At 51.2% G+C, this 24,926-nt stretch overlaps 1 protein-coding gene across 3 annotated transcripts in view; it reads left to right on the plus strand.

Annotated features, from left to right (window-relative positions):
* LOC119957911 (leucine-rich repeat and fibronectin type III domain-containing protein 1-like protein) overlaps positions 1–24,926 on the plus strand; it is a 259,286-nt gene that overhangs the window by 233,778 nt on the left and 582 nt on the right. For 2 of the 3 annotated variants that reach the window (XM_038786099.1, XM_038786100.1), the window contains exon 3: positions 23,865–24,926. This exon is cut by the window's right edge and continues 582 nt beyond it. In XM_038786099.1, coding sequence (XP_038642027.1) covers positions 23,865–24,765 — 901 coding nt within the window. In that variant the 3' untranslated portion in view covers positions 24,766–24,926. The remainder of the gene's footprint in view (positions 1–23,864) is intronic. The other variant, XM_038786101.1, reaches the window with a different exon arrangement.

Genomic DNA, 24,926 nt, shown 5'->3' on the forward strand with positions numbered 1-24,926 from the left:
AGTGTCAGTACTGAGGGAGTGCCGCACTGTCAGAGGGTCAGTACTGAGGGAGCGCCGCACTGTCAGAGGTTCAGTACTGAGGCAGTGCTGCACTGTCAGAGGGTCAGTACTGAGGGAGTGCTGCACTTTCAGAGGGTCAGTACTGAGGGAGTGCAGCACTGTCAGAGGGTCAGTACTGAGGGAGTGCCGCACTGTCAGAGGGTCAGTACTGAGGGAGTGCCGCACTGACAGAGGGTCAGTACTGAGGAAGTGTTGCACTGCCAGAGGGTCAGTACTGAGGCAGTGCTACACTGTCAGGCGGTCAGTACAGAAGGAGTGCCACACTGTCAGAGGGTCTGTACTGAGGGAGTGCCGCACTGTCAGAGGGTCAGTACTGAGGGAGTGCCTCACTGTCAGAGGGTCAGTACTGAGGGAGTGCTGCACTGTCAGAGGGTTAGTACTGAGGGATTGCCGCACTGTCAGAGGGTCAGTACTGAGGGAGTGCCGCACTGTCAGAGGGTCAGTACTGAGGGAGTGCTGCACTGTCAGAGGGTCAGTACTGAGGGAGTGCCGCACTGTCAGAGGGTCAGTACTGAGGGAGTGCCGCACTGTCAGAGGGTCAGTACTGAGGGAGTGCCGCACTGTCAGAGGGTCAGTACTGAGGGAGTGCCGCACTGTCAGAGGGTCAGTACTGAGGGAGTGCTGCACTGTCAGAGGGTCAGTACTGAGGGAGTGCCGCACTGTCAGAGGGTCAGTACTGAGGGAGTGCTGCACTGTCAGAGGGTCAGTACTGAGGGAGTGCCGCACTGTCAGAGGGTCAGTACTGGGGGAGTGCCGCACTGTCAGAGGGTCAGTACTGAGGGAGTGCTGTACTGTCAGAGGGTCAGTACTGAGGGAGTGTTGCCCTGTGGGACGATGAAAGCTGGTGCAGGTTTGGGTGATGTCCCTCACAGTCTGCCAGTCCTCACTGTTTCAACTAACCCGTGAAGAATGGTTGTTTTAGACAAGCTTGTTGAAAATCTGCGACCATCTGTTTAATTCTTCAACTGGATTGGTTGAGGGTGGGTAGGTTAGAGTTCTCTATTCCCCTCTCAAGCGAGATATTCACGTGATGTTCCGTCCGACTTTGCACACTGCACAGATTGTTCGCACACTGTGCCATCCGACTGGAGTTAATGAAAATAACAGACCGTTAATCCACAGTGTAATTACTGCCAGGAGTAACCATCTTGCTGCCGTTCTGTTATTGCTAACATTCTTTTTCCTGGCGAGGTGATTCGCCGCAGGTTCATACCAGGCTTCCCATGGTTCCCATTTCTCGAATCTACGTCTGGAAAATCAATTGGCCCTTTCATCAGTTTTACTGCTTCATTTGTTCCCTGTTTCCCTGACCCCTGCAGGAATTTGACTGCGTCTCGGAACTCGAAAGCGTGATAGATGGGGAAATCCATATTCTTCTAAGTTCTGCTGCTGATGTGCCTCATTAGAAGCTGCCCCAGACTAATTGTCCAGGTTCACACAAGGGCTAAGGTTTGCCGAATGTAGAAGCAACCCCATTTGTCCTGCAGTCACAGGCATTATACCCTTTCCCACAGAATGTCCTCTGGTATAGTCCTCACACTGAATTCTGTACCACACACCGAGGAAACACAGGCTGGAATGATGCACCAAGAATTATTGTAGGATCTTAATTGATTTCCCATGGCAACAGTTATGCTGAATCGATGCAGTATGTTAGGATCGGTAATCTGGGATATATTTTTTTCCTTTATTTTTAAAAATAATAATAATCTTTATTAGTGTCACAAGTAGGCTTACATTAACACTGCAGTGAAGTTACTGTGTAAAGCCCCTAGTCGCCATATACCGGCGCCTGTTCGGGTACACAGAGGGAGAATTCAGAATGTCCGATTCACCTAACAGCACATTTTTTGGGACTTGTGGGAGGAAACCGGAGCACCCGAAGGAAACCCACGCAGACACGGGGAGAACGTGCAGGCTCTGCACAGTCAGTGACCCAAGTGGCAATCAAACCCAGGGCATCACGGTGGCCCAGTGGTAGCATTGGAGCCTCACGGCACCGAGGTCCCAGGTTCGATCCCGGCTCTGGGTCACTGTCCGTGTGGAGTGTGCACATTCTCCCCGTGTTTGCGTGGGTTTCGCTCCCACAACCCAAAAATATGCAAGGTCGGTGGATTGAACATGCTAAATTGCCCCCTAATTGGAAAAATGTGTTGGGTCCTCTAAATTTACAAAAAAGTGGGAATCAAACCCAGGTCCCTGGCGCTGTGAAGCAACAGTGCTAACCACTGTGCTACTGTGCCGCCCCAGGGAATGGGGCCATCACTGGCAAGGCCAGCATTTGTTGGCCTTCCGTAATTGCCGTTAATCTGGTTTGCTCGATAATTTCAGAGGGGGCATTTAACAGTCAACCACTTTGCTATGGGTCTGGAGTCACATGTAGGCCAGACCGAGTAAGGACGGCAGATTTCCTTCCCTAAAGGACATTTGGTAACTGGGTGGGTTTTTACAACAATTGACAATGGTTCCATGGTCATTCAAATTTCACCATCTGCCGAATCGGGATTTGAACCTGGGTCCCCAGAGCATTTTCCTGGCTCTCTGGATTACTGCTCCAGTGACAATATCCATATGGCACCACCTCCCCTTCATTTAGGATTTAACAGCAGTATGACGCTGTAGATTTTTAAGATTTGGGAGGACAGATGAGTAATTAAATTGTCCCGTTATCCGGAATAACTCTGTACAATTCCAGGCATTCCATTATGCAATGGGCACATTGGTCAGGTCAGGGGTGAAGTGAAGAATCACCGGAATGTTACCAGAACTCCCAAGGCGCACCGTCTCCCGCTGCCGAGAAACACGGGGGAGATTCCCACCTATCACGTAACCTAGACTTGAACGCCCAGGGATATAGAGGGTTAAGAGGTGATCCGATTGAGGCTTTGGGATATTGACTGGACAGATATTCCCAGAGTTGGTTGGGAAGAGGTGGGAGGGGTGGAATCCAGATCGAGGGCATAGACCCTTAAAATCAGAGTCTGACTGCTCAGGAGTGAAACTGCAAAAGCTACTTGACCCAAAGGGTGTTGGGCGCGTGGAACACTCCCATTAAAAAGGCTGACGCTAACTCCATGCTCATTTAGAATCTGTGATTGACAGCTCCCCTGCTTGCCAATGATGCTGAGGAATAACCAAATGAAGGAAAGTAAATGGAGTTGGGACAGAAGTCAGCAATGATCTCAAGGAATGGGCTTGAGGAGAAATGCTCCTTTCTACATTCTTCCTCAAAGTTGCCACTGGTTGATAGGGTTGTTAAGAAGGCATATGGTGTGTTGGCTTTCATTAATAGGGGGATTGAATTTAAGAGCCGTGAGGTTTTGCTGCAGCTTTATAAAACTCTGGTTAGACCACACTTGGAATATTGTGTCCAGTCTCACTATAGGAAGGATGTGGATGCTTTGAAGAGGGTACAGAGGAGATTTACCAGGATGCTGCCTGGACTGGAGGGCATGTCTTATGAAGAAAGGTTGAGGGAGCTAGGGCTTTTCTCATTGGAGCGAAGAAGGCAGAGAGGTGACTTGATAGAGGCGTACAAGGCGATGAGAGGGATGGATAAAGTGGATAGCCAGAGACTTTTACCCAGGGTGGAAATGGCTGTCACGAGGGGACATAATTTTAAGGTGATTGGAGGAAGGTATTGGGGAGATGTCAGAGGCAGGTTCTTTAAACAGAGAGTGGTGGGTCTGTGTAATGCACTGCCAGCAGAGATGGTGGAGTCAAAGTCATTCGGGAGATTTAAGTGACTCTTAGACAGACAGATGGACAGCAGTAAATTGAAGGGGTGTAGGTTAGGTTGATCTTAGATTAGGATAAATGGTCGGCACAACATCGTGGGTTGAAGGGCCTGTACTATGCTGTACTGTTCTGTGTTCTAAACAAGCACTGTCCGCAAAGACTTGTTTCAAAATCAACTCACGTGGGCTAGTTTAGCTCACTGAGCTAAATCGCTGGCTTTTAAAGCGGACCAAGCAGGCCAGCAGCACGGTTCGATTCCCGTACCAGCCTCCCCGGACAGGCGCCTGAATGTGGCGACTAGGGGCTTTTCACAGTAACTTCATTGAAACCTACTCGTGACAATAAGCGATTTTCATTTTCAATAGATCCTTTTTAAAATGCGGTGCCCCAGGTCTGTGCAGTTACATCCAGTTCACATGATGATTTGTTTAAAGTTTTAGATAAAGCGAAGTAAAAATATTTTTTGTGTGAAACTGGACTGGAAATAAAAATCTTAAATTTATCTGCCAGTTTATTTTCAAATTATACGTGAAGACAGAAATACTGTTATAGCCCTCAGCGAATACGCGGCTTAACATCCGTGCTAAGGGAAGTAAATACATTTGCTGTCAAAAGGGTTTAGGAATTCTCAGCGTGGATAAGTTAACATGAAGAGGGGTGTCCATCACTAAAACCCATCGGTCAATACATTCAGGAAATTTGCTTTCAAAATGTTTGCAAAGCCTCATGTTTGACATCTTTGAATCGCTGGGGACTCAGAGGCCAGAATGCTCTGACCCTTGGGATTCAGTATTGGCTTTTCCCACTGGCAGCGTACTCCCGCCCACAGATTTCCGGACAGGGTATGGATGCGGATCCATACAGGATGGCGAGAGATTTTCTGGGTATTTCCCTGAAGCACTCCAGACAAAGTGAAAAGAGTTCTTTATTTGGGTAATAAAGGGTGAGGTAAAGGAATACCTACAATGATATAACGTTAATTCCCACCAGAATTACATAGGAACAGGAGAACAGGAGTAGGCCATTCAGCCCCTCGAGCCTGTACCGCCGGTCAATGAGATCATGGCTGATCTGCGGCCACGACACTGGGGGTGGGCTGATCCTGAGGCTAAGTGTTGACTCCATTGTAAACGCCGTCGCGTTTTATGACGGTGTTAATAGGCTCCCAGGAGCAGCGATCCTGAGCCCTACAGGGGGCCAGCACGGCACTGAAGTAACTCACGCAACTCCAGCAGCGGGTACCAGCGTCAAATGGGCTCCGCGCCGATCTGCCGAAGTGCGCAACGGCCGGCCCGAATTTGCGCAGGCGTGCTGCGGCCGGCGCGAACTCGTGCATGCGCGGTAGCTTCCTTCTCTGCTCCGGCCCCAATGCAACATGGCGGAGAGCCACAGGGGTGGGTGCAGAGTAAAAGAGACCCCACCAGGAGAAGCCGGCCCGCCGATCGATAGGCCCCGATCATGGGCCAGGCCACGGTGGAGGCCCCCCCACCGAGGTCGGATCCTCCCTCCTCCCCCCCCCCCCTCAAACCAGGCCTCCCACCGCAGGATGGACGCCGAAGTCCCGCCGGGTAGGACCACATGTGAATGGCTCGGGCAGGACCCGGCCACCACTCGGCCGCCACTCGGCCCATCTTGCGCGGAGAATCGCCGGGGGGGGGGCGCATAGAGCGGCCCCCGACCGGCGTCGACCGCGCCGGCACCAGTGGCGCTGATTCTCCGGTCACTGGCGGACTGACGTCAGGGTGGCATTGCCTGAATCGCGCCCGGCCCAGCGCTTCTCCAACCCAGCCCCAGGGTCAGAGAATCCCGCCCTGGGTGACTGTCAGAAGCGTCAAGTGTTGGTCAAATGTTTTTAAACTTGAGGTTTGGGACAGAGTAAATCAGTGCCAGTACCAGCTTAGCCCGCATTATAATTGTGATTCAAACGCTCTATGCTGATGTGAATGGATTTAGCCGCCGAAAGCCACCATGGAGCCAAGATCTTTGCCATGCCCATCTCGTACCATCCATTATCGTGGGTTGGGCATCGCACTTGGTCGATGGGTATCTGAGTAACAACTAATCAGCTACTTTGCAGTCTGAAAGTTCATGGCATTGATTCATAGTTTGCCCTGTGTGATTACACTGAGAATGATCAACGTCAATACTCAAATCCCAAATCCAATTTGCTCGTGGGAAATTCAAGTAATGAAATAGCCGTGATTTATGGATTGTCCCTCTGCTCTCTGATTGGATAATTCAGGATGGCACTCTACTGCCCCAGACTCATCAATCAGAGTAAAAATTAATCTAACAAAAGTGCCGCCTTTTTAAATAAACACCTAAATCAGGAATAAGGCAATGGAGACTTATTCAATTAAACTATCCGCCTCTTCTTGCTGCTGCCCATAGTGTCCGCTTTCTCTAGCGGATGAATATTCCTTTAAGACACCTCGTATCGAAGGCCGTAAGTGATTGGTGCTTTTATACAGCATCTTTCACATCCTCTGGGCTTCTCAAACTATTTCCCTTTCATTAAGTATTTTTGAATTGACCCACTGTCACTCTGCAGGAAATTTGAGAGCCAATTTACAAACTGCAAGGCCCAACAACCAATTCGTTGACTGGTCAGTTATTTTTACTGGTCAGTTACTTTTACTGGTCAGTTATTTTTACTGGTCAGTTATTTTACTGGTCAGTTAATTTTACTGGTCAGTTATTTTACTGGTCAGTTATTTTACTGGTCAGTTATTTTTACTGGTTTTGGGAAGGCTAACCAACACGGACATGAGGAAATGCCCCAGCTCCCGGCGGGGAAGGTTTTGTGGTTGCGCTCACCCAGGGGAGTTGCTGGATGATTAAATGTGCCTTCTGGGTGAAACGCTGGGGGGGGCGGGGGAGGGCCATTCTCCAGCCACGGTGCGCCCCGCGCTATCCCGCTATGTTGGGAGAATTATGGGAGAGCCCCGAAACGGGATTTGCGGCAAACCGTTTCCCATTCTCCCGGCCCGCTCCAGCTGGCATCTCCCACGATTCCCGGAGAAAAGCAGGGAGCCGCTAACCGGGGTTCGGGCTGAGTGCCGAATGGAGAGTGATACTCCCAATGGACGTCACCCCCCGATGGCCGCGAACCAGACTTGCATATTTCAACATGTCTTCAAACTCATTTAAATATACTCAGCCCGTTGGAAGCCGGAGTTTCCCGGCTCCCGGGAATCTAATCCCCATCGGCACAGGGTGAGACCAGCGGGAATGGTAAACCAGTCGCGGTGGTCATACCGGGGTGGCACTGCCATAGCACCAGTTGGCAGCGTCCGGGTTCCATGGGCACTGCAAAGAGGAGGAGGCAGAGATGGGTCTTGGCCATGAAAGTGTGAGGTGGGAGAGATTGGGGGTATGAAGGGGCTGCATGAAGTAGGAAGTGGTCGAGTGAGGGAACCATGGGTTACTAAAGCAGTTGAAACACTTGTCAAGAGGAAGAAGGAGGCTTATGCGAAGATGAGACGTGATGGTTCAGTTGGGTCGCTTGAGAGTTACAAGTTAACTATGAAGGCTCTAAAGAGAGAGCTAAGAAGAGCCAAGCGAGGACATGAGAAGTCTTTGGCAGGTAGGATCAAGGATAACCCTAAAGCTTTCTATAGGTATGTCAGGAATAAAAGAATGACAAAGGTAAGAGTAGGGCCACTCAAGGACAGTAGTGGGAAGTTGTGCGTAGAGTCCGAGGAGATAGGAGAGGTGCTAAATGAGTATTTTCATCAGTATTCACACAGGAAAAAGACAAAGTCGTCGAGGAGAATACTGAGATACAGGCTACTAGACTAGAAGGGCTTGAGGTTCATAAGGAGGAGGTGTTAGCGATTCTGGAAAGTGTGAAAATAGATAAGTCCCCTGGGCTGGATGGGATTTATCCTAGGATTCTCTGGGAAGCTAGGGTGGAGATTGCTGAGCCTTTGGCTTTGATCTTTAAGTCATCTTTGTCTACAGTAATAGTGGCAGAGGACTGGAGGATAGCAAATGTTGTCCCCTTGTACAAGAAGGGGTGTAGAGATAACCCCGGTAACTATAGACCAGTGAGTCTTACTTCTGTTGTGGGAAAAGTCTTGGAAAGGTTTATAAGAGATAGGATGTATAATCATCTGGAAAGGAATAATTTGATTAGAGATAGTCAACATGGTTTTGTGAAGGGAAGGTTGTGCCTCACAAACCTCATTGAGTTCTTCGAGAAGGTGACCAAACAGGTGGATGAGGGTAAAGCAGTTGATGTGGTGTATATGGATTTCAGTAAAGCGTTTGATAAGATTCCCCATGGTAGGCTATTGCAGAAAATACAGAGGCATGGGATTCAGGGTGGTTGAGCAGTTTGGATCAGAAATTGGCTAGCTGATAGAAGACAAAGAGTGGTGGTTGATGGGAAATGCTCTGACTGGTGTCCAGTTACTAGTGGTGTGCCACAAGGATCTGTTTTGGGGCCGTTGCTGTTTGTCATTTTTATAAATGACCTGGAGGAGGGTGTAGAAGGATGGGTGAGTAAATTTGCAGATGACACTAAAGTCGGTGGAGTTGTGGACAGTGCAGAAGGATGTTACAAGTTACAGAGGGACATAGATAAGCTGCAGAGCTGGGCTGACAGGTGGCAAATGGAGTTTAATGCAGAAAAGTGTGAGGTGATTCATTTTGGAAGGAATAACAGGAAGGCAGAGTACTGGGTTAATGGTAAGATTCTTGGTAGTATGGACGAACGGAGAGTTCTCGGTGTCCATGTCCATTGATCCCTGAAAGTTGCCACCCAGGTTGAGAGGGTTGTTAAGAAGGCGTACGGTGTGTTAGCTTTTATTGGTAGAGGAATTGAGTTTCGGAGCCATGAGGTTATGTTGCAGCTGTACAAAGCTCTGGTGCGGCCGCATTTGGAGAATTGTGTGCAGTTCTGGTCGCCACATTATAGGAAGGATGTGGAAGCATTGGAAAGGGTACAGAGTAGATTTACAAGAATGTTGCCTGGTATGGAGGGAAGATCATATGAGGAAAGTCTGAAGGACTTGAGGCTGTTTTCGTTAGAGAGAAGAAGGTTAAGAGGTGACCTCATAGAGGCATACAAGATGATCAGAGGATTAGATAGGTTGGACATTGAGAGCCTTTTTCCTCGGATGGTGATGCCCAGCACGAGGGAACATAGCTTTAAATTGAGGGGAGATAGATATAGGACAGATGTCAGAGGTAGGCTCTTTACTCAGAGAGTAGTAAGGGCGTGGAATGCCCTGCCTGCAACAGTAGTGGACTCGCCAACATTAAACGCATTCAAATGGTCATTGGATAGACATATGGACGATAAGGGAATAGTGTAGAGGGACTTTAGAGGGGTTTCACAGGACGGTGCAACATCGTGGGCTGAAGGGCCTGTACTGCTCTGTAATATTCTATGTTCTATGTTCTAAGGTGTCATGGAGGGTTGGGGGTCCTGAAAATAAGGGGGCCCCTCAATGACCCCAAAGCGATGCAACTTAAAGTAAGTCAAGTCGCCACAGTCCCAGGTGACCATAGGCTGCTTCCGTCTTTGAGGGGGGAGAGCTGACTGGTGGTGCTTTAACCGGAGGGTCACCACACCTCAGGTGAGGGGTAAGGTTGAGAAGGCGGGGGGGGGGGGGGGGGGGGGGGGGGGGCTTTCATGAATAACTTCAGCCGGTACGGGAATTGAACCCACGCTCCTGGCCTTGCTTTGCAGCACAAACCAGTCATTCGGCCAACTCAGCTAAACCAGCTCCCATGAATTGACACCTTTGAATCGTCTGGGGAGTGGTCATCATCCTCCATCCCGTGGACAAGACCCACTGATACGGCCGACCCAGGCCCAACAGCCTGTGATGATGCTGGTCAGACCCTTGGAGTGGGGATAGGAGCTGGGGTGGTGGCAAGGAGTAGAAGGCGAGAGGGAAGATGCAGTGAAGGAGTGAGGGAGGGGCAATTGGTGACAGGCTCAGGGGGTGGGAGGGGTGGAGGGGGGAAGAGATGGGACAGGAGGCGGAGCTGCCAGTGACCAGGTCTCCTAGTTGGAAAATCGGGAGGCAATGAGGTTGCCCCATGCGCGGTGATCCTGGATCACGCATTGGGCGGCCTGTCCTTCCAGCTCAGATCCCCCTGGACACCATCCTCGTTAGATGAGGCCGACTGTTCTTCCTCCTCCTCCAGCACATCGCCCTGCTGGATGCAGCAGGCACCTTGATGCTCGAGAACCACTGGGAACTATATTGGAGGGTCACACCAGAGCGGTCCAGGCATTGGAAACGAATCTTGAGAACACCAATGCTCCTGGTACGTGCTGAGCGCCGTTATAACGGGTCTTCGCGTTGGTCTGCAGCCTCTGCACTGGATGTTCGGTTTATCTGCAGCGGCAGAACGTATGCACAGTCCACTTGCAGCATCTATATGTCCATCTCACTAGCAGAACCTGTCAGGAAATTACTCGATGTATCTATAGACTCTGCATAGAATATTCCCCTCTTTACATAGCTGGAATTCTGTATTATTGTCGGAGCCCACTGCTGCCTCACGGTGCCGAGGTCCCAGGTTCGATCCTGGCTCTGGGTCACTGTCCGTGTGGAGTTTGCACATTCTCCCCGTGTCTGCGTGGGTCTCACCCCCACAACCCAAGGATGTGCAGGGTAGGTGGATTGGCCATGCTAAATTGCCCCTTAATTGGAAAAAATGAATTGGGTACTTTAAAAAAAAATTATTGTAGGAGCCTTGTGCTTATTCTATTTCCTATAGAATATACATGTACCTGCCAGAGAACTTCTCTTTAAATATATCTGTTTAAATGTGTTGTTTATTGACTGCAGCCCCCATCTGTGATTGGGAAATAGCTGGTAAAGTAGAAGGGAGATTGAGGATCAGTCAGGATCTTATTAAACGGTACAGCAGGGCTCGAGGGGCCAAATGGCCTCCGGCTGCTGCTATTTTTATGTAAAACAACCTACTTGTATTGTGTAACATGCAGATCACCCCAGCTACATGCCAGCTTGTAAAAACAATCTGTTTACCCAGCAACAGAAATCATTCAACTCTCAAAGCAGCAATTTATCCTCACAACTAACAGACTTGCATTCTCACAGGGGATTTCAGTCAGTGCTCTGCGCAGCCAGTCACTTTCTCTCAAAACGTAGCTTCTGGCGTAAACTTGGAGACGCAGCAGTTAATTTGCGCATGGCAAGATCCCACTGACTGCAGTGCCTTTGAGGGATAACTATTGGCCAGGCCACCAGGGACGGTGCACTGCTCCTCGTTGAGATAGTGGCCATGGGATGCTTTATGTCCACCTGAGAGAGCAGGGAGGAGCTGGCTTTAGCATCTCAAAGACGGATCCTCCGGCAGTACAGCCCTCCCTAGTACTGCACTGAATTGTCAGCCTGGATCTTTGTGCTCAAGTCTCTTCGGAGTGGAACTTGTTCCCACAACAACCCGACTTAGAGACAAGCACGAGTCCCACTGAACCCTTACCTTCCCTCCACACGACCTCACCTTCCAGTATGAAAGAATTTACAGCTCCTTCTACCGAGTCCATCTTTGGTGAGGGAAAAGAGAAATGAGTCCGAGTTGCTGTTACCACCCACTGCTCGGTCAGTGACTCCCTCGTTGGAAGGTCCTGTATGTGGGTGATGGATGTGAGCAGAACTAGGCTCGAGTGTGAAGCATCCAGTAGTTGACAAGCCTGCGTCTAACCTCAAATACTGCGGGTGAGGCCGCGGAGATGTCATTGATCATTAACCATCGGAGAGAGCTATCAGAACGGACGGAGAACAAATTCAAACAGCAAGATTCATTCCAAACCAAAAACAAATTAAGATTTGTATTTTCAATTTTGGTTTTGATATAAAATAGAAAGGTCCATTAATCAGCTGTGTAGTGGAGCGGAATCCACACCGTTATCACTGCGGCCCCTCCTATTCTTTCAAAATGTCGTCTCTGTCTACTCGGAGTTCATCCAGCTCCCCTAACAATTCTCAAATTGTGTAGACCGACAATAGAAAATTGCCCAACTGCAATGTAAAACCTTCTGTATCTAACCCCATGCTGTACCTGTCCTGGGAGTGTTTGATGGGGACAGTGTAGAGGGAGCTTTACTCTGTATCTAACCCCGTGCTGTACCTGTCCTGGGAGTGTTTGATGGGGACAGTGTAGAGGGAGCTTTACTCTGTATCTAACCCCATGCTGTACCTGTCCTGGGAGTGTTTCATGGGGACAGTGTAGAGGGAGCTTTATTCTGTATCCAACCCCGTGTTGTACCTGTCCTGGGAATGTTTGATGGGGAAAATGTAGAGGGAGGTTTACTCTGTATCTAACCCCGTGCTGTACCTGTCCTGGGAGTGTTTGATGGGGACAGTGTAGTGGGAGCTTTACTCTGTATCTAACCCCGTGCTGTACCTGCCCTGGGAGGGTTTGACGGAGACAGTGTAGAGGGAGCTTTACTCTGTATCTAACCCCGTGCTGTACCTGTCCTGGGAGAGTTTGATGGGGACAGTGTAGAGGGAGCTTTACTCTGTATCTAACCCCGTGCTGTACCTGTCCTGGGAGTGTTTGATGGGGACAGTGTAGAGGGAGCTTCACTCTGTATCTAACCCCGTGCTGTCCCTGTCCTGGGAGTGTTTGATGGGGACAGTGTAGAGGGAGCTTTACTCTGTATCTAACCCCGTGCTGTACCTGTCCTGGGAGTGTTTTTATGGGGACAGTGTAGAGGGAGCTTTACTCTGTATCTAACCCCGTGCTGTGCCTGTCCTGGGAGTATTTGATGGGGACAGTGTAGAGGGAGCTTTACTCTGTATCTAACCCCGTGCTGTACCTGTCCTGGGAGTGTTTGATGGGGACAGTGTAGAGGGAGCTTTACTCTGTATCTAACCCCGTGCTGTACCTGTCCTGGGCGTGTTTGACGGGGACAGTGTAGAGGGAGCTTTTCTCTGTATCTAACCCTGTGCTGTACCTGTCCTGGGAGTGTTTGATGGGGACAGTGTAGAGGGAGCTTTACTCTGTATCTAACCCCGTGCTGTACCTGTCCTGGGCGTGTTTGATGGGGACAGTGTAGAGGGAGCTTTTCTCTGTATCTAACCCCGTGCTGTACCCGTCCAGGGCGTGTTTGATGGGGACAGTGTAGAGGGAGCTTTTCTCTGTATCTAACCCCGTGCTGTACCTGTCCTGGGAGTGTTTGATGGGGACAGTGTAGAGGGAGCTTTATTCTGTATCTAACCCCGTGCTGTACCTGCCCTGGGAGTGTTTGATGGGGACAGTGTAGAGGGAACTTTACTCTGTATCTAACCCCGTGCTGTACCTGTCCTGGGAGTGTTTGATGGGGACAGTGTAGAGGGAGCTTTACTCTGTATCGAACTCCGTGCTGTACCTGTCCTGGGAGTGTTTGATGGGGACAGTGTAGAGGGAGCTTTACTCTGTATCTAACCCTGTGTTGTACCTGTCCTGGGAGTGTTTGATGGGGACAGTGTAGAGGGAGCTTTACTCTGTATCTAACCCCGTGCTGTGCCTGTCCTGGGAGTGTTTGATGGGGACAGTGTAGAGGGAGCTTTACTCTGTATCTAACCCCGTGCTGTACCTGTCCTGGGAGTGTTTGATGGGGACAGTGTAGAGGGAGCTTTATTCTGTATCTAACCCCGTGCTGTGCCTGCCCTGGGAGTGTTTGATGGGGACAGTGTAGAGGGAGCTTTACTCTGTATCTAACCCCGTGCTGTACCTGTCCTGGGAGTGTTTGATGGGGACAGTGTAGAGTGAGCTTTACTCTGTATCTAACCCCGTGCTGTACCTGTCCTGGGAGTGTTTGATGGGGACAGTGTGGAGGGAGCTTTACTCTGTATCTAACCCCGTGCTGTACCTGTCCTGGGAGTGTTTGATGGGGACAGTGTAGAGGGAGCTTTACTCTGTATCTAACCCCGTGCTGTACCTGTCCTGGGAGTGTTTTATGGGGACAGGGAGCTTTACTCTGTATCTAACCCCGTGCTGTACCTGTCCTGGGAGTGTTTGATGGGGCGGTAGTCTCTTAATCTTCTGCCTCCTCGAAAATCCCCTCCCGTGTCCCAAACCAAAATGAATCCTGGCATTGGGATCAAGAACCTGGAACTAAAATTGAGAGTCTGCAGTGGAACAATCTGCAGTTCCCAGCGTTCACACATCTCACCATCATCAGCACAAACCAGTCTTAAATGTCAGCTTGTTTGTCGCGGAAGATTCAGTGCTCATCCTGGTATACCTCTTTATGTCGACTCATCAGACGTGAATGAATTTCTTGGCATTTCCTAACTGTGCTGACACCATCCAAAACACTTGCAGCTGCAAAATGACACATCTCCGTGTCCCTGCCTGGAGCAGCCATTCAGTTGGAGAGAGAACAAATGTCTGGTATCATCACAGTATCAGGCGGATCCTGGGCATGCCCTGGTCTGACAATATTCAAACCATCTCTCCTTGTGTTCTTGCAATGCGCCCTTTCTTTGTCTGTTGGACAGCTTTGATCCATGGGCCAGCAGAGGAAAATGGGGCCGAAGGACCTCCGTTTGCGGAGGGGGTCTTATGCCTCAGGTGGGAAAGCCCCTGCCTCCGAGCAAGTGTATCAGTGCCAGGGCCAGGGTACAGTGCCAGGGCCAGGGTATCAGTGCCAGGGCCAGGGTACAGTGCCAGGGCCAGGGTATCAGTGCCAGGGCCAGGGTACAGTGCCAGGGCCAGGGTACAGTGCCAGTGCCAGTGTATCAGTGCCAGGGCCAGGGTACAGTGCCAGGGCCAGTGTATCAGTGCCAGGGCCAGTGTATCAGTGCCAGGGCCAGGGTACAGTGCCAGGGCCAGGGTATCAGTGCCAGGGCCAGGGTACAGTGCCAGGGCCAGGGTACAGTGCCAGGGCCAGTGTATCAGTGCCAGGGCCAGGGTACAGTGCCAGGGCCAGTGTATCAGTGCCAGGGCCAGGGTACAGTGCCAGGGCCAGGGTACAGTGCCAGGGCCAGGGTACAGTGCCAGGGCCAGTGTATCAGTGCCAGGGCCAGGGTACAGTGCCAGGGCCAGTGTATCAGTGCCAGGGCCAGGGTACAGTGCCAGGGCCAGGGTACAGTGCCAGGGCCAGGGTACAGTGCCAGGGCCAGGGTACAGTGCCAGGGCCAGGGTACAGTGCCAGGGCCAGGGTACAGTGCCAGTGCCAGTGTATCAGTGCCGGGGCCAGGGTATCAGTGCCAGGGCCAGTGTATCAGTGCCAGGGCCAGGGTACAGTGCCAGGGCCAGGGTACAGTGCCAGGGCCAGGGTATCAGTGCCAGTGCCAGTGTATCAGTGCCAGTGCCAGTGTATCAGTGCCAGGGCCAGGGTACAGTGCCAGGGCCAGGGTACAGTGCCGGGGCCAGTGTGTCAGTGCCAGGGCCAGGGTACAGTGCCACGGCCAGGGTACAGTGCCAGTGTATCTGTGCCAGTGCCAGTGTATCAGTGCCAGTGCCAGTGTATCAGTGCCAGGGCCAGGGTATCAGTGCCAGTGCCAGTGTATCAGTGTCAGGGCCAGGGTACAGTGCCGGGGCCAGTGTATCAGTGCCAGGGCCAGGGTACAGTGCCAGGGCCAGGGTACAGGGCCGGGGCCAGTGTATCAGTGCCAGGGCCAGGGTACAGTGCCGGGGCCAGGGTACAGGGCCGGGGCCAGTGTATCAGTGCCGGGGCCAGGGTACAGTGCCAGGGCCAGGGTACAGTGCCAGGGCCAGGATACAGTGCCGGGGCCAGTGTATCAGGGCCAGTGTATCAGGGCCAGTGTATCAGTGCCAGTGTATCAGTGCCAGTGTATCAGGGCCAGTGTATCAGTGCCAGGGCCAGTGTATCAGTGCCAGTGTATCAGGGCCAGTGTATCAGTGCCAGTGTATCAGTGCCAGTGTATCAGTGCCAGTGTATCAGGGCCAGTGTATCAGTGCCAGTGTATCAGTGCCAGTGTATCAGTGCCAGTGTATCAGGGCCAGTGTATCAGTGCCAGTGTATCAGTGCCAGTGTATCAGGGCCAGTGTATCAGTGCCAGTGTATCAGTGCCAGTGTATCAGTGCCAGTGTATCAGGGCCAGTGTATCAGGGCCAGTGTATCAGGGCCAGTGTATCAGGGCCAGTGTATCAGTGCCAGTGTATCAGTGCCAGTGTATCAGGGCCAGTGTATCAGTGCCAGTGTATCAGTGCCAGTGTATCAGTGCCAGTGTATCAGTGCCAGTGTATCAGTGCCAGTGTATCAGTGCCAGGGCCAGTGTATCAGTGCCAGTGTATCAGTGCCAGTGTATCAGTGCCAGGGCCAGTGTATCAGGGCCAGTGTATCAGGGCCAGTGTATCTGTGCCAGGGCCAGTGTATCAGGGCCAGTGTATCTGTGCCAGGGCCAGTGTATCAGTGCCAGTGTATCAGGGCCAGTGTATCTGTGCCAGGGCCAGTGTATCAGGGCCAGTGTATCTGTGCCAGGGCCAGTGTATCAGTGCCAGTGTATCAGTGCCAGTGTATCAGTGCCAGGGCCAGTGTATCAGGGCCAGTGTATCTGTGCCAGGGCCAGTGTATCAGGGCCAGTGTATCAGGGCCAGTGTATCAGTGCCAGTGTATCTGTGCCAGGGCCAGTGTATCAGGGCCAGTGTATCAGTGCCAGTGTATCAGGGCCAGTGTATCAGGGCCAGTGTATCAGTGCCAGTGTATCAGTGCCAGTGTATCAGTGCCAGTGTATCAGTGCCAGGGCCAGTGTATCAGTGCCAGTGTATCAGTGCCAGTGTATCAGGGCCAGTGTATCAGTGCCAGTGTATCAGTGCCAGTGTATCAGTGCTAGGGCCAGTGTATCAGTGCCAGTGTATCAGTGCTAGGGCCAGTGTATCAGGGCCAGTGTATCAGTGCCAGTGTATCAGTGCCAGTGTATCAGTGCTAGGGCCAGTGTATCAGTGCCAGTGTATCAGTGCTAGGGCCAGTGTATCAGTGCCAGTGTATCAGTGCCAGTGTATCAGTGCCAGTGTATCAGTGCTAGGGCCAGTGTATCAGTGCCAGTGTATCAGTGCTAGGGCCAGTGTATCAGGGCCAGTGTATCAGTGCCAGTGTATCAGTGCCAGTGTATCAGTGCTAGGGCCAGTGTATCAGTGCCAGTGTATCAGTGCTAGGGCCAGTGTATCAGTGCCAGTGTATCAGTGCCAGTGTATCAGTGCCAGTGTATCAGGGCCAGTGTATCAGTGCCAGGGCCAGTGTATCAGTGCCAGTGTATCAGGGCCAGTGTATCAGGGCCAGTGTATCAGGGCCAGTGTATCAGTGCCAGTGTATCAGTGCCAGTGTATCAGGGCCAGTGTATCAGGGCCAGTGTATCAGTGCTAGGGCCAGTGTATCAGGGCCAGTGTATCAGTGCCAGTGTATCAGTGCCAGTGTATCAGTGCCAGTGTATCAGGGCCAGTGTATCAGGGCCAGTGTATCAGTGCCAGTGTATCAGTGCCAGTGTATCAGTGCCAGTGTATCAGTGCCAGTGTATCAGTGCCAGTGTATCAGTGCCAGTGTATCAGGGCCAGTGTATCAGGGCCAGTGTATCAGTGCCAGTGTATCAGTGCCAGTGTATCAGTGCCAGTGTATCAGTGCCAGTGTATCAGGGCCAGTTTATCAGGGCCAGTGTATCAGTGCCAGTGTATCAGGGCCAGTGTATCAGGGCCAGTGTATCAGGGCCAGTGTATCAGTGCTAGGGCCAGTGTATCAGTGCCAGTGTATCAGTGCCAGTGTATCAGTGCCAGTGTATCAGTGCCAGTGTATCAGTGCCAGGGCCAGTGTATCAGTGCCAGTGTATCAGGGCCAGTGTATCAGGGCCAGTGTATCAGTGCCAGTGTATCAGTGCCAGTGTATCAGTGCCAGTGTATCAGTGCCAGTGTATCAGGGCCAGTGTATCAGTGCCAGTGTATCAGGGCCAGTGTATCAGTGCCAGTGTATCAGGGCCAGTGTATCAGGGCCAGTGTATCAGGGCCAGTGTATCAGTGCCAGTGTATCAGTGCCAGTGTATCAGGGCCAGTGTATCAGGGCCAGTGTATCAGTGCCAGTGTATCAGTGCCAGTGTATCAGTGCCAGTGTATCAGTGCCAGTGTATCAGGGCCAGTGTATCAGTGCCAGTTTATCAGTGCCAGTGTATCAGTGCCAGTGTATCAGTGCCAGTGTATCAGTGCCAGTGTATCAGGGCCAGTGTATCAGGGCCAGTGTATCAGGGCCAGTGTATCAGGGCCAGTGTATCAGTGCTAGGGCCAGTGTATCAGGGCCAGTGTATCTGTGCCAGGGCCAGTGTATCAGGGCCAGTGTATCAGTGCCAGTGTATCAGTGCCAGTGTATCAGTGCCAGTGTACCAGGGCCAGTGTATCAGGGCCAGTGTATCAGTGCCAGTGTATCAGTGCCAGTGTATCAGTGCCAGTGTATCAGTGCCAGTGTATCAGGGCCAGTGTATCAGTGCCAGTGTATCAGGGCCAGTGTATCAGTGCCAGTGTATCAGTGCCAGTGTATCAGTGCCAGTGTATCAGTGCCAGTGTATCAGTGCCAGTGTATCAGGGCCAGTGTATCAGGGCCAGTGTATCAGTGCCAGTGTATCAGTGCCAGTGTATCAGTGCCAGTGTATCAGGGCCAGTGTATCAGGGCCAGTGTATCAGTGCCAGTGTATCAGTGCCAGTGTATCAGTGCCAGTGTATCAGTGCCAGGGCCAGTGTATCAGTGCCAGTGTATCAGTGCCAGTGTATCAGGGCCAGTGTATCAGTGCCAGTGTATCAGTGCCAGGGCCAGTGTATCAGGGCCAGTGTATCAGGGCCAGTGTATCAGTGCCAGTGTATCAGTGCCAGTGTATCAGTGCCAGGGCCAGTGTATCAGGGCCAGTGTATCAGGGCCAGTGTATCAGTGCCAGTGTATCAGTGCCAGTGTATCAGTGCCAGTGTATCAGTGCCAGTGTATCAGTGCCAGTGTATCAGGGCCAGTGTATCAGGGCCAGTGTATCAGTGCCAGTGTATCAGTGCCAGTGTATCAGTGCCAGTGTATCAGTGCCAGTGTATCAGGGCCAGTGTATCAGTGCCAGTGTATCAGTGCCAGTGTATCAGTGCCAGTGTATCAGTGCCAGTGTATCAGTGGGTTGTATCAGTGTTACCAGGCCTGCAGCCTTGGGCAATTGGGGCGGATCATTGTTAGGAATGAAATCTGTAAATCCTGAGAGGCTGTGAATCACAATTTTGCAGAAAAATCAACAGCTTTACTACCAAAAACCTAAACTTGGAGACAACACAGGGTGATTTACAACATGCGGTTCCACCCTAGTTAGCCAGGTTAGGTTGACTGCAGGCTGATCTGATTAAGAATAATCCATTTCAAGGTGGGCATCCCCTGTTGGTGGCCTCGCTCCCAATGGTGTTGTTTTGGTTGAGGGCTTTTAGCCGTATTTCATAGAGAGGCCCAATGGCACCTGCTGACTCACTCAGTCCTCCCAGACACTCGAGTGTCAGGCTCAGCCTGAAACCCGGCCTGTGTCAGGCCCAGGCTGAAACTCGGCCTGTGTCAGGCCCAGACTGAAACTCGGCCTGTGTCAGGTTGTGACTGAAATCCGGCCTGTGTCAGGCTCTGCAGAAACCGGGCCTGTGTCAGGCTCTGACTGAAACCCAGCCTGTGCCAGGCCCAGACTGAAACCCGGCCTATGTCAGGCTCTGACTGAAACCCGGCCTGTGTCAGGCCCAGGCTGAAACTCGGCCTGTGTCAGGCCCAGACTGAAACCCGGCCTCTGTCAGCTTGTGACTGAAATCCGGCCTGTGTCAGGCTCTGCAGAAACCGGGCCTGTGTCAGGCTCTGACTGAAACCCGGCCTGTGCCAGGCCCAGACTGAAACCCGGCCTATGTCAGGCTCTGACTGAAACCCGGCCTGTGCCAGGCCCAGACTGAAACCCGGCCTATGTCAGGCTCTGACTGAAACCCGGCCTGTGTCAGGCCCAGACTGAAACCCGGCCTGTGCCAGGCCCAGACTGAAACCCGGCCTGTGTCAGGCTCTGACTGAAACCCGGCCTGTGTCAGGCCCAGACTGAAACCCGGCCTGTGCCAGGCTCCGACTGAAACCCGGCCTGTGTCAGGCACCGACTGAAACCCGGCCTGTGCCAGGCCCAGACTGAAACCCGGCCTGTGCCAGGCCCAGACTGAAACCCGGCCTGTGCCAGGCCCAGACTGAAACCCGGCCTGTGTCAGGCCCAGACTGAAACCCGGCCTGTGTCAGGCTCTGACTGAAGCCCGGCCTGTGTCAGGCCCAGACTGAAACCCGGCCTGTGTCAGGCCCAGACTGAAACCCGGCCTGTGTCAGGCCCAGACTGAAACCCGGCCTGTGTCAGGCTCCGACTGAAACCCGCCCTGTGTCAGGCTCTGACTGAAACCCGGCCTGTGTCAGGCCCAGACTGAAACCCGGCCTGTGTCAGGCCCAGACTGAAACCCGGCCTGTGTCAGGCTCCGACTGAAACCCGGCCTGTGTCAGGCCCAGACTGAAACCCGGCCTCTGTCAGGCTCTGACTGAAACCCGGCCTGTGTCAGGCCCAGACTGAAACCCGGCCTGTGTCAGGCTCCGACTGAAACCCGGCCTGTGTCAGGCCCAGACTGAAACCCGGCCTGTGTCAGGCTCTGTCTCTTTCCAGCTGCACAGTTGAGATTTTAGACCAGAATTTGAGCCTCTCTGAAAGATAAGAAAGAGTGGTTTATACCGTCCCTGTTGGTGGGGTGAGGCCTGATCGAGTCAGTGAGGCCGGTTCCACAGACATTTGGGCACCCTTTAAAAATGGATCCTGATCAGCACAGACAGGAACCCCACCTAGTGGCCCTGCCAACCACCTCCCCACCCCCACCGTCCCCACCCCCACAAGCATTGGGGGTTCTCCCCCAACACAGTATTGGCATCGGGGCCATCACCCTAGCAATCCAACCTGAAGTGCAACGTTGCCAAGAAGCAGTGCCAGGAAAGTACCCAGACCCTCTCCCCCAGGGGGCGCCCCCGGCTGAGTCACATTTTTAAATAACTTGTAAACCTCGCCATTGTGACGTCACAATGACAGGGTTTGAATATTCAGTGAGGGGGGGGGCCCAGGTGGTCAGGGGCTCACTAATTATATTAAAATGAAGTTCCCGCTACTTTTGAACCTCATTTTACGTCACTGGCTATGGGAGAGGAAAATCAGGAAACAAGATCTCGCCGGCGAGATTCTCATTTCCCAACTCTTGGGAGATTTTGATTCCCCTGCCACCATTCCCATTGACAAAATCACCCCCGAACATCTCAATTCTTAATAATTCAAGTTAAATTCCACTGTGGTCGAGGTGGGATTCGAACTCATGTCCCCTGAACCTTAGTCTGGGCCTGTGGTTTCCCAAACCAAGATAATTCTGGAGATGGCGGGACTGACGTATGAGGAGAGATTGATTAGGTTAGGATTGTTTTCGCTAAAGTTCAGACGAATGAGGGGGGATCTCATAGAGACTCATAGAAAATCTCATAGAGATCACATAGAAAATTCTAACAGGACTAGACAGAATAGATGCAGGGAAGATGTTCCCAATGGTGGGTGTGTCCAGAACCAGGGGTCACAGCCTGAGGATTCAGGGTAAACCATTTCAGACAGAGATAAGGAGACGTTTCTTCACCCAAAGAGTGGTGAGCCTGTGGAATTCATTACCACAGGAAGTAATTGGGGCTAATACATTCAAGAGGCGGCTGGATATGGCACTTGAGGTGAATGGGATCAAGGATTTATGGGGAGAAAGCGGGGATTAGGCTATTGAGTTTGCTGATCAGCCATGATCGTGACGAATGTCGGAGCAGGCTTGAAGGGCCGAATGGCCTCATCCTGTGCTCCTATCTTCTATGTTTCTATGTAAACAGTAACATTACCACTACCCCTTCATGCTTTCAACATGGCCTCTGCTAACTAAAATGATGGTATAAAGCGGAGTGAATGGGGCTATTGCAAAGCGATATTTCACCGTCAGGAATACATTCTGAGATGTTTGTTTATCTCCCCATAAGATCTTATGGAAGTTCTGTGCTGTCCTGCATTCACTGAGGACACTAGCAATCTGAAACAAGAGGATGAGGGAGGCATGTCGGGTGGGGGGATGGCCTGGTCAGATACTTTAGCCCGGGAGACCTTACAGTGAGTCCATTGCAAAGCAATGTGACTCGGATAATGAAACAGACCCATCACAAAGTTGCTCGATTGCTGTTGTTGTCTTGTATCGCCATCACACTCACTGTTCATGGGAATCACCTGGTAGCCAAATACCTCAAAGAAAGGTCCAAGCTCCATCACACATATTGAATGAAGCCAAAGACGTTTGCACCCATCATCTTCAAAGTTCTGATGATGAATCAACGCTGCACAGAGCAATGATTTAGGAACCGTGTCCTTGTACAATATGAGAGCTATGGACTGTGCAGCCATTGTAGGTTTTGAAAAGGGTCTCTGGACAATCTGTTAGGTCAGATTTTGATCTTCCTCGTGCAGGCATGGTGTGCAGTGTAAGCGGAGTGGTTTGAGAATTCCTCATTCCAGCCTTCGGAATGTCTATTCGCTTTCCGGCCTTATTCCTCAGTTTGCAAATTCAGGTGAAGATTGTTTTCTGTAACAGAGCCACTGTTGTCTTTTGAATCATCTGCTAACTGGGGCTCTCCAGGAGTGTGGCAATTGTCACATGTGGTCCCACAATGCGCCACTAATTATACAGGCTCACAGAAGTGTGTCATTATTTTTGCAATGTCCAATGGTCGTGTCAATAATGTCGGGAACTTCAGCACGGTAGCATAGTGGTTAGCATCAATGCTTCACAGCTCCAGGGTCCCAGGTTCGGTTCCCGGCTGGGTCACTGTCTGTGCGGAGTCTGCACGTCCTCTCCGTGTGTGCGTGGGTTTCCTCCGGGTGCTCCGGTTTCCTCCCACAGTCCAAAGATGTGCGGGTTAGGTGGATTGGCCATGCTAAATTGCCCGTAGTGTCCTAAAAAGTAAGGTTAAGGGGGAGTTGTTGGGTTACGGGTATAGGGTGGATACGTGGGTTTGAGTAGGGTGATCATTGCTCGGCACAACATCGCGGGCCGAAGGGCCTGTTCTGTGCTGTACTGTTCTAAATTCTAAATTCTAAACTGTCTGTGCGGAGTCTGCATGTTCTCCCCGTGTCTGTGTGGGTTTCTTCTGGGTGCTCTGGTTTCCTCCCACAAGTCCCGAAAGACGTGCTTCTAGGTGAAGTGGACATTGTGAATTCTCCCTCTGTGACCCGAACAGGCGCCGGAATGTGGCAACTAGGGGATTTTCACAGTAACTTCATTGCAGTGCTAATGTCAGCCTATGTGTGACAATAATAAAGAATATTGTTAAAAATGTCAATAATTGTAAGGAATTTCCCACACAGAAAAATATAAAACTCACGACCAACTATCATGTTTCAATGTGAAATAAATATATTGTCACATTTTTGTAACATTCCCGTTGCCTGTAAAATTTCACCTTTGGTTTTAAACTCTCCCAAACAATTCTCCTGATGATATCGTCAACATCCATTATTCAAATAGTCAATAGTTCTAAAAATAGAAAAGAAATGACGCTCAGACTCCCTCTCTGATTTTCACCTTGTTAATTCCGCCTACTGCACACAGGAGCTTTCTCCATTGTCCAGTTCCCTCCTGACGAGAGTGACCCCTGCCCAGCCACAGGGACACCAGGTGGTCTCCAGTATCAGGTGTAAGTCTCCATTGCAGCAAATCGCTTTGTCTGAGGGAGCATTGACCTTACCTTGATCTTTGACACACATGTTTTGTTGAATAGGGGCCAGCAGTTGGGTATCCTGGCCCATTCCTTCTCTCCTCTTGACCCAGGGAGTGTTCTGACCAATTGTAGTTGGTCTGCCACCATCCTGACTGACATCAGCCAAGCTAACGATTTACCGCCCAGTTTGAGCTCAGCTGTTAACCCCCTCAATGTTCAGGGGTGAAAGAAAAACCCGAGTAAATCCAGATGAATTCAAAATTATTTTTTAAATGCCTTGATTGCAGCAATATGGGAAATGTCATTTTGACAGTGGTGTATTATTACTAATTTAAGTTCTTGTATCTTTCAGAATGATTCCGTCTGCAAGCAAAACCTTTTTGGTAAATGACCTGGCACCTGGAAGAGACTATGACCTGTGTATTCTGGCCGTCTATGATGATGGAATCACGTCAATGACTGGTACTAGAGTGGTGGGCTGCGTCCAGTTTAGTACTGAGCAAGAATATACCCAATGTCACTCGGTGCACACTCAGTTCCTTGGTGGGACCATGATCATCATCATCGGTGGGATCATTGTGGCCTCTGTGCTGGTCTTCATCATCATCCTCATGATCAGGTATAAGGTCTACAATAACACAGGAGAACACAAGACTGTGGTGAGCAACATGTGCTCGCAGACCAACGGCGGTCAGAACGGAGGAATGACGCGCTCCACTTCAAAAGTCGCCGAGGGTTCAGGTGAGTCCATTCAGGAGATTTTTGGTGAACCCTCCAAGGGCTCGGTGACTGTGCTGTTAAACATGTCTCGGGAAAAGGGCAATTTGCCTCAAACTACAGCTGTGATGACAGCAGACACTTTGTCTCACACACAATGCAGGAGGACAATGCTGGGCACAGACTCCCAGAAGGAAGCTCAGTTGTCTTCTGAAGAGGGTCAGACAGAAGGGAGTACAACTGACTCCAGTTTGTCGGTCTGTTTGATTAGGCCAAGCAAGGGCACTCTACCTCGGAGGGAGAAAACTAAACTAAGCAATGTATCTGTTCTGCCCTGTGAAATCTCAAGAGCTCACCATAGACACTCGTTTGATGGAGACTATTCTCTATTCCAGAGTCACAGTTACCCAAGGAGAGCACGGACTAAGGCAAATCTGGCCGGCAGTGGGCACAATTTCAACTCTGATGATACTGCCCTGGAGAGCAAGAGAACAGCCTTTAGCAGCACCGAATGGATGTTGGAAAGCACAGTGTGAACTCACCTTCATTGACAGGACATCTGTCACCAGTCCAACATTAATGCAGGGCTAACATTTGCACGGAGGTAAACCTTTCAAGGGAACAAGCGGGCAGGGAAACCTTGGGATCTGACCCTTTGCATCTGCTGCGGTGCCTTACATCACCACAATACCGGGAC

Source organism: Scyliorhinus canicula, chromosome 27 (assembly GCF_902713615.1).
Source record: "Scyliorhinus canicula chromosome 27, sScyCan1.1, whole genome shotgun sequence".
NCBI lineage: Eukaryota > Metazoa > Chordata > Chondrichthyes > Carcharhiniformes > Scyliorhinidae > Scyliorhinus > Scyliorhinus canicula.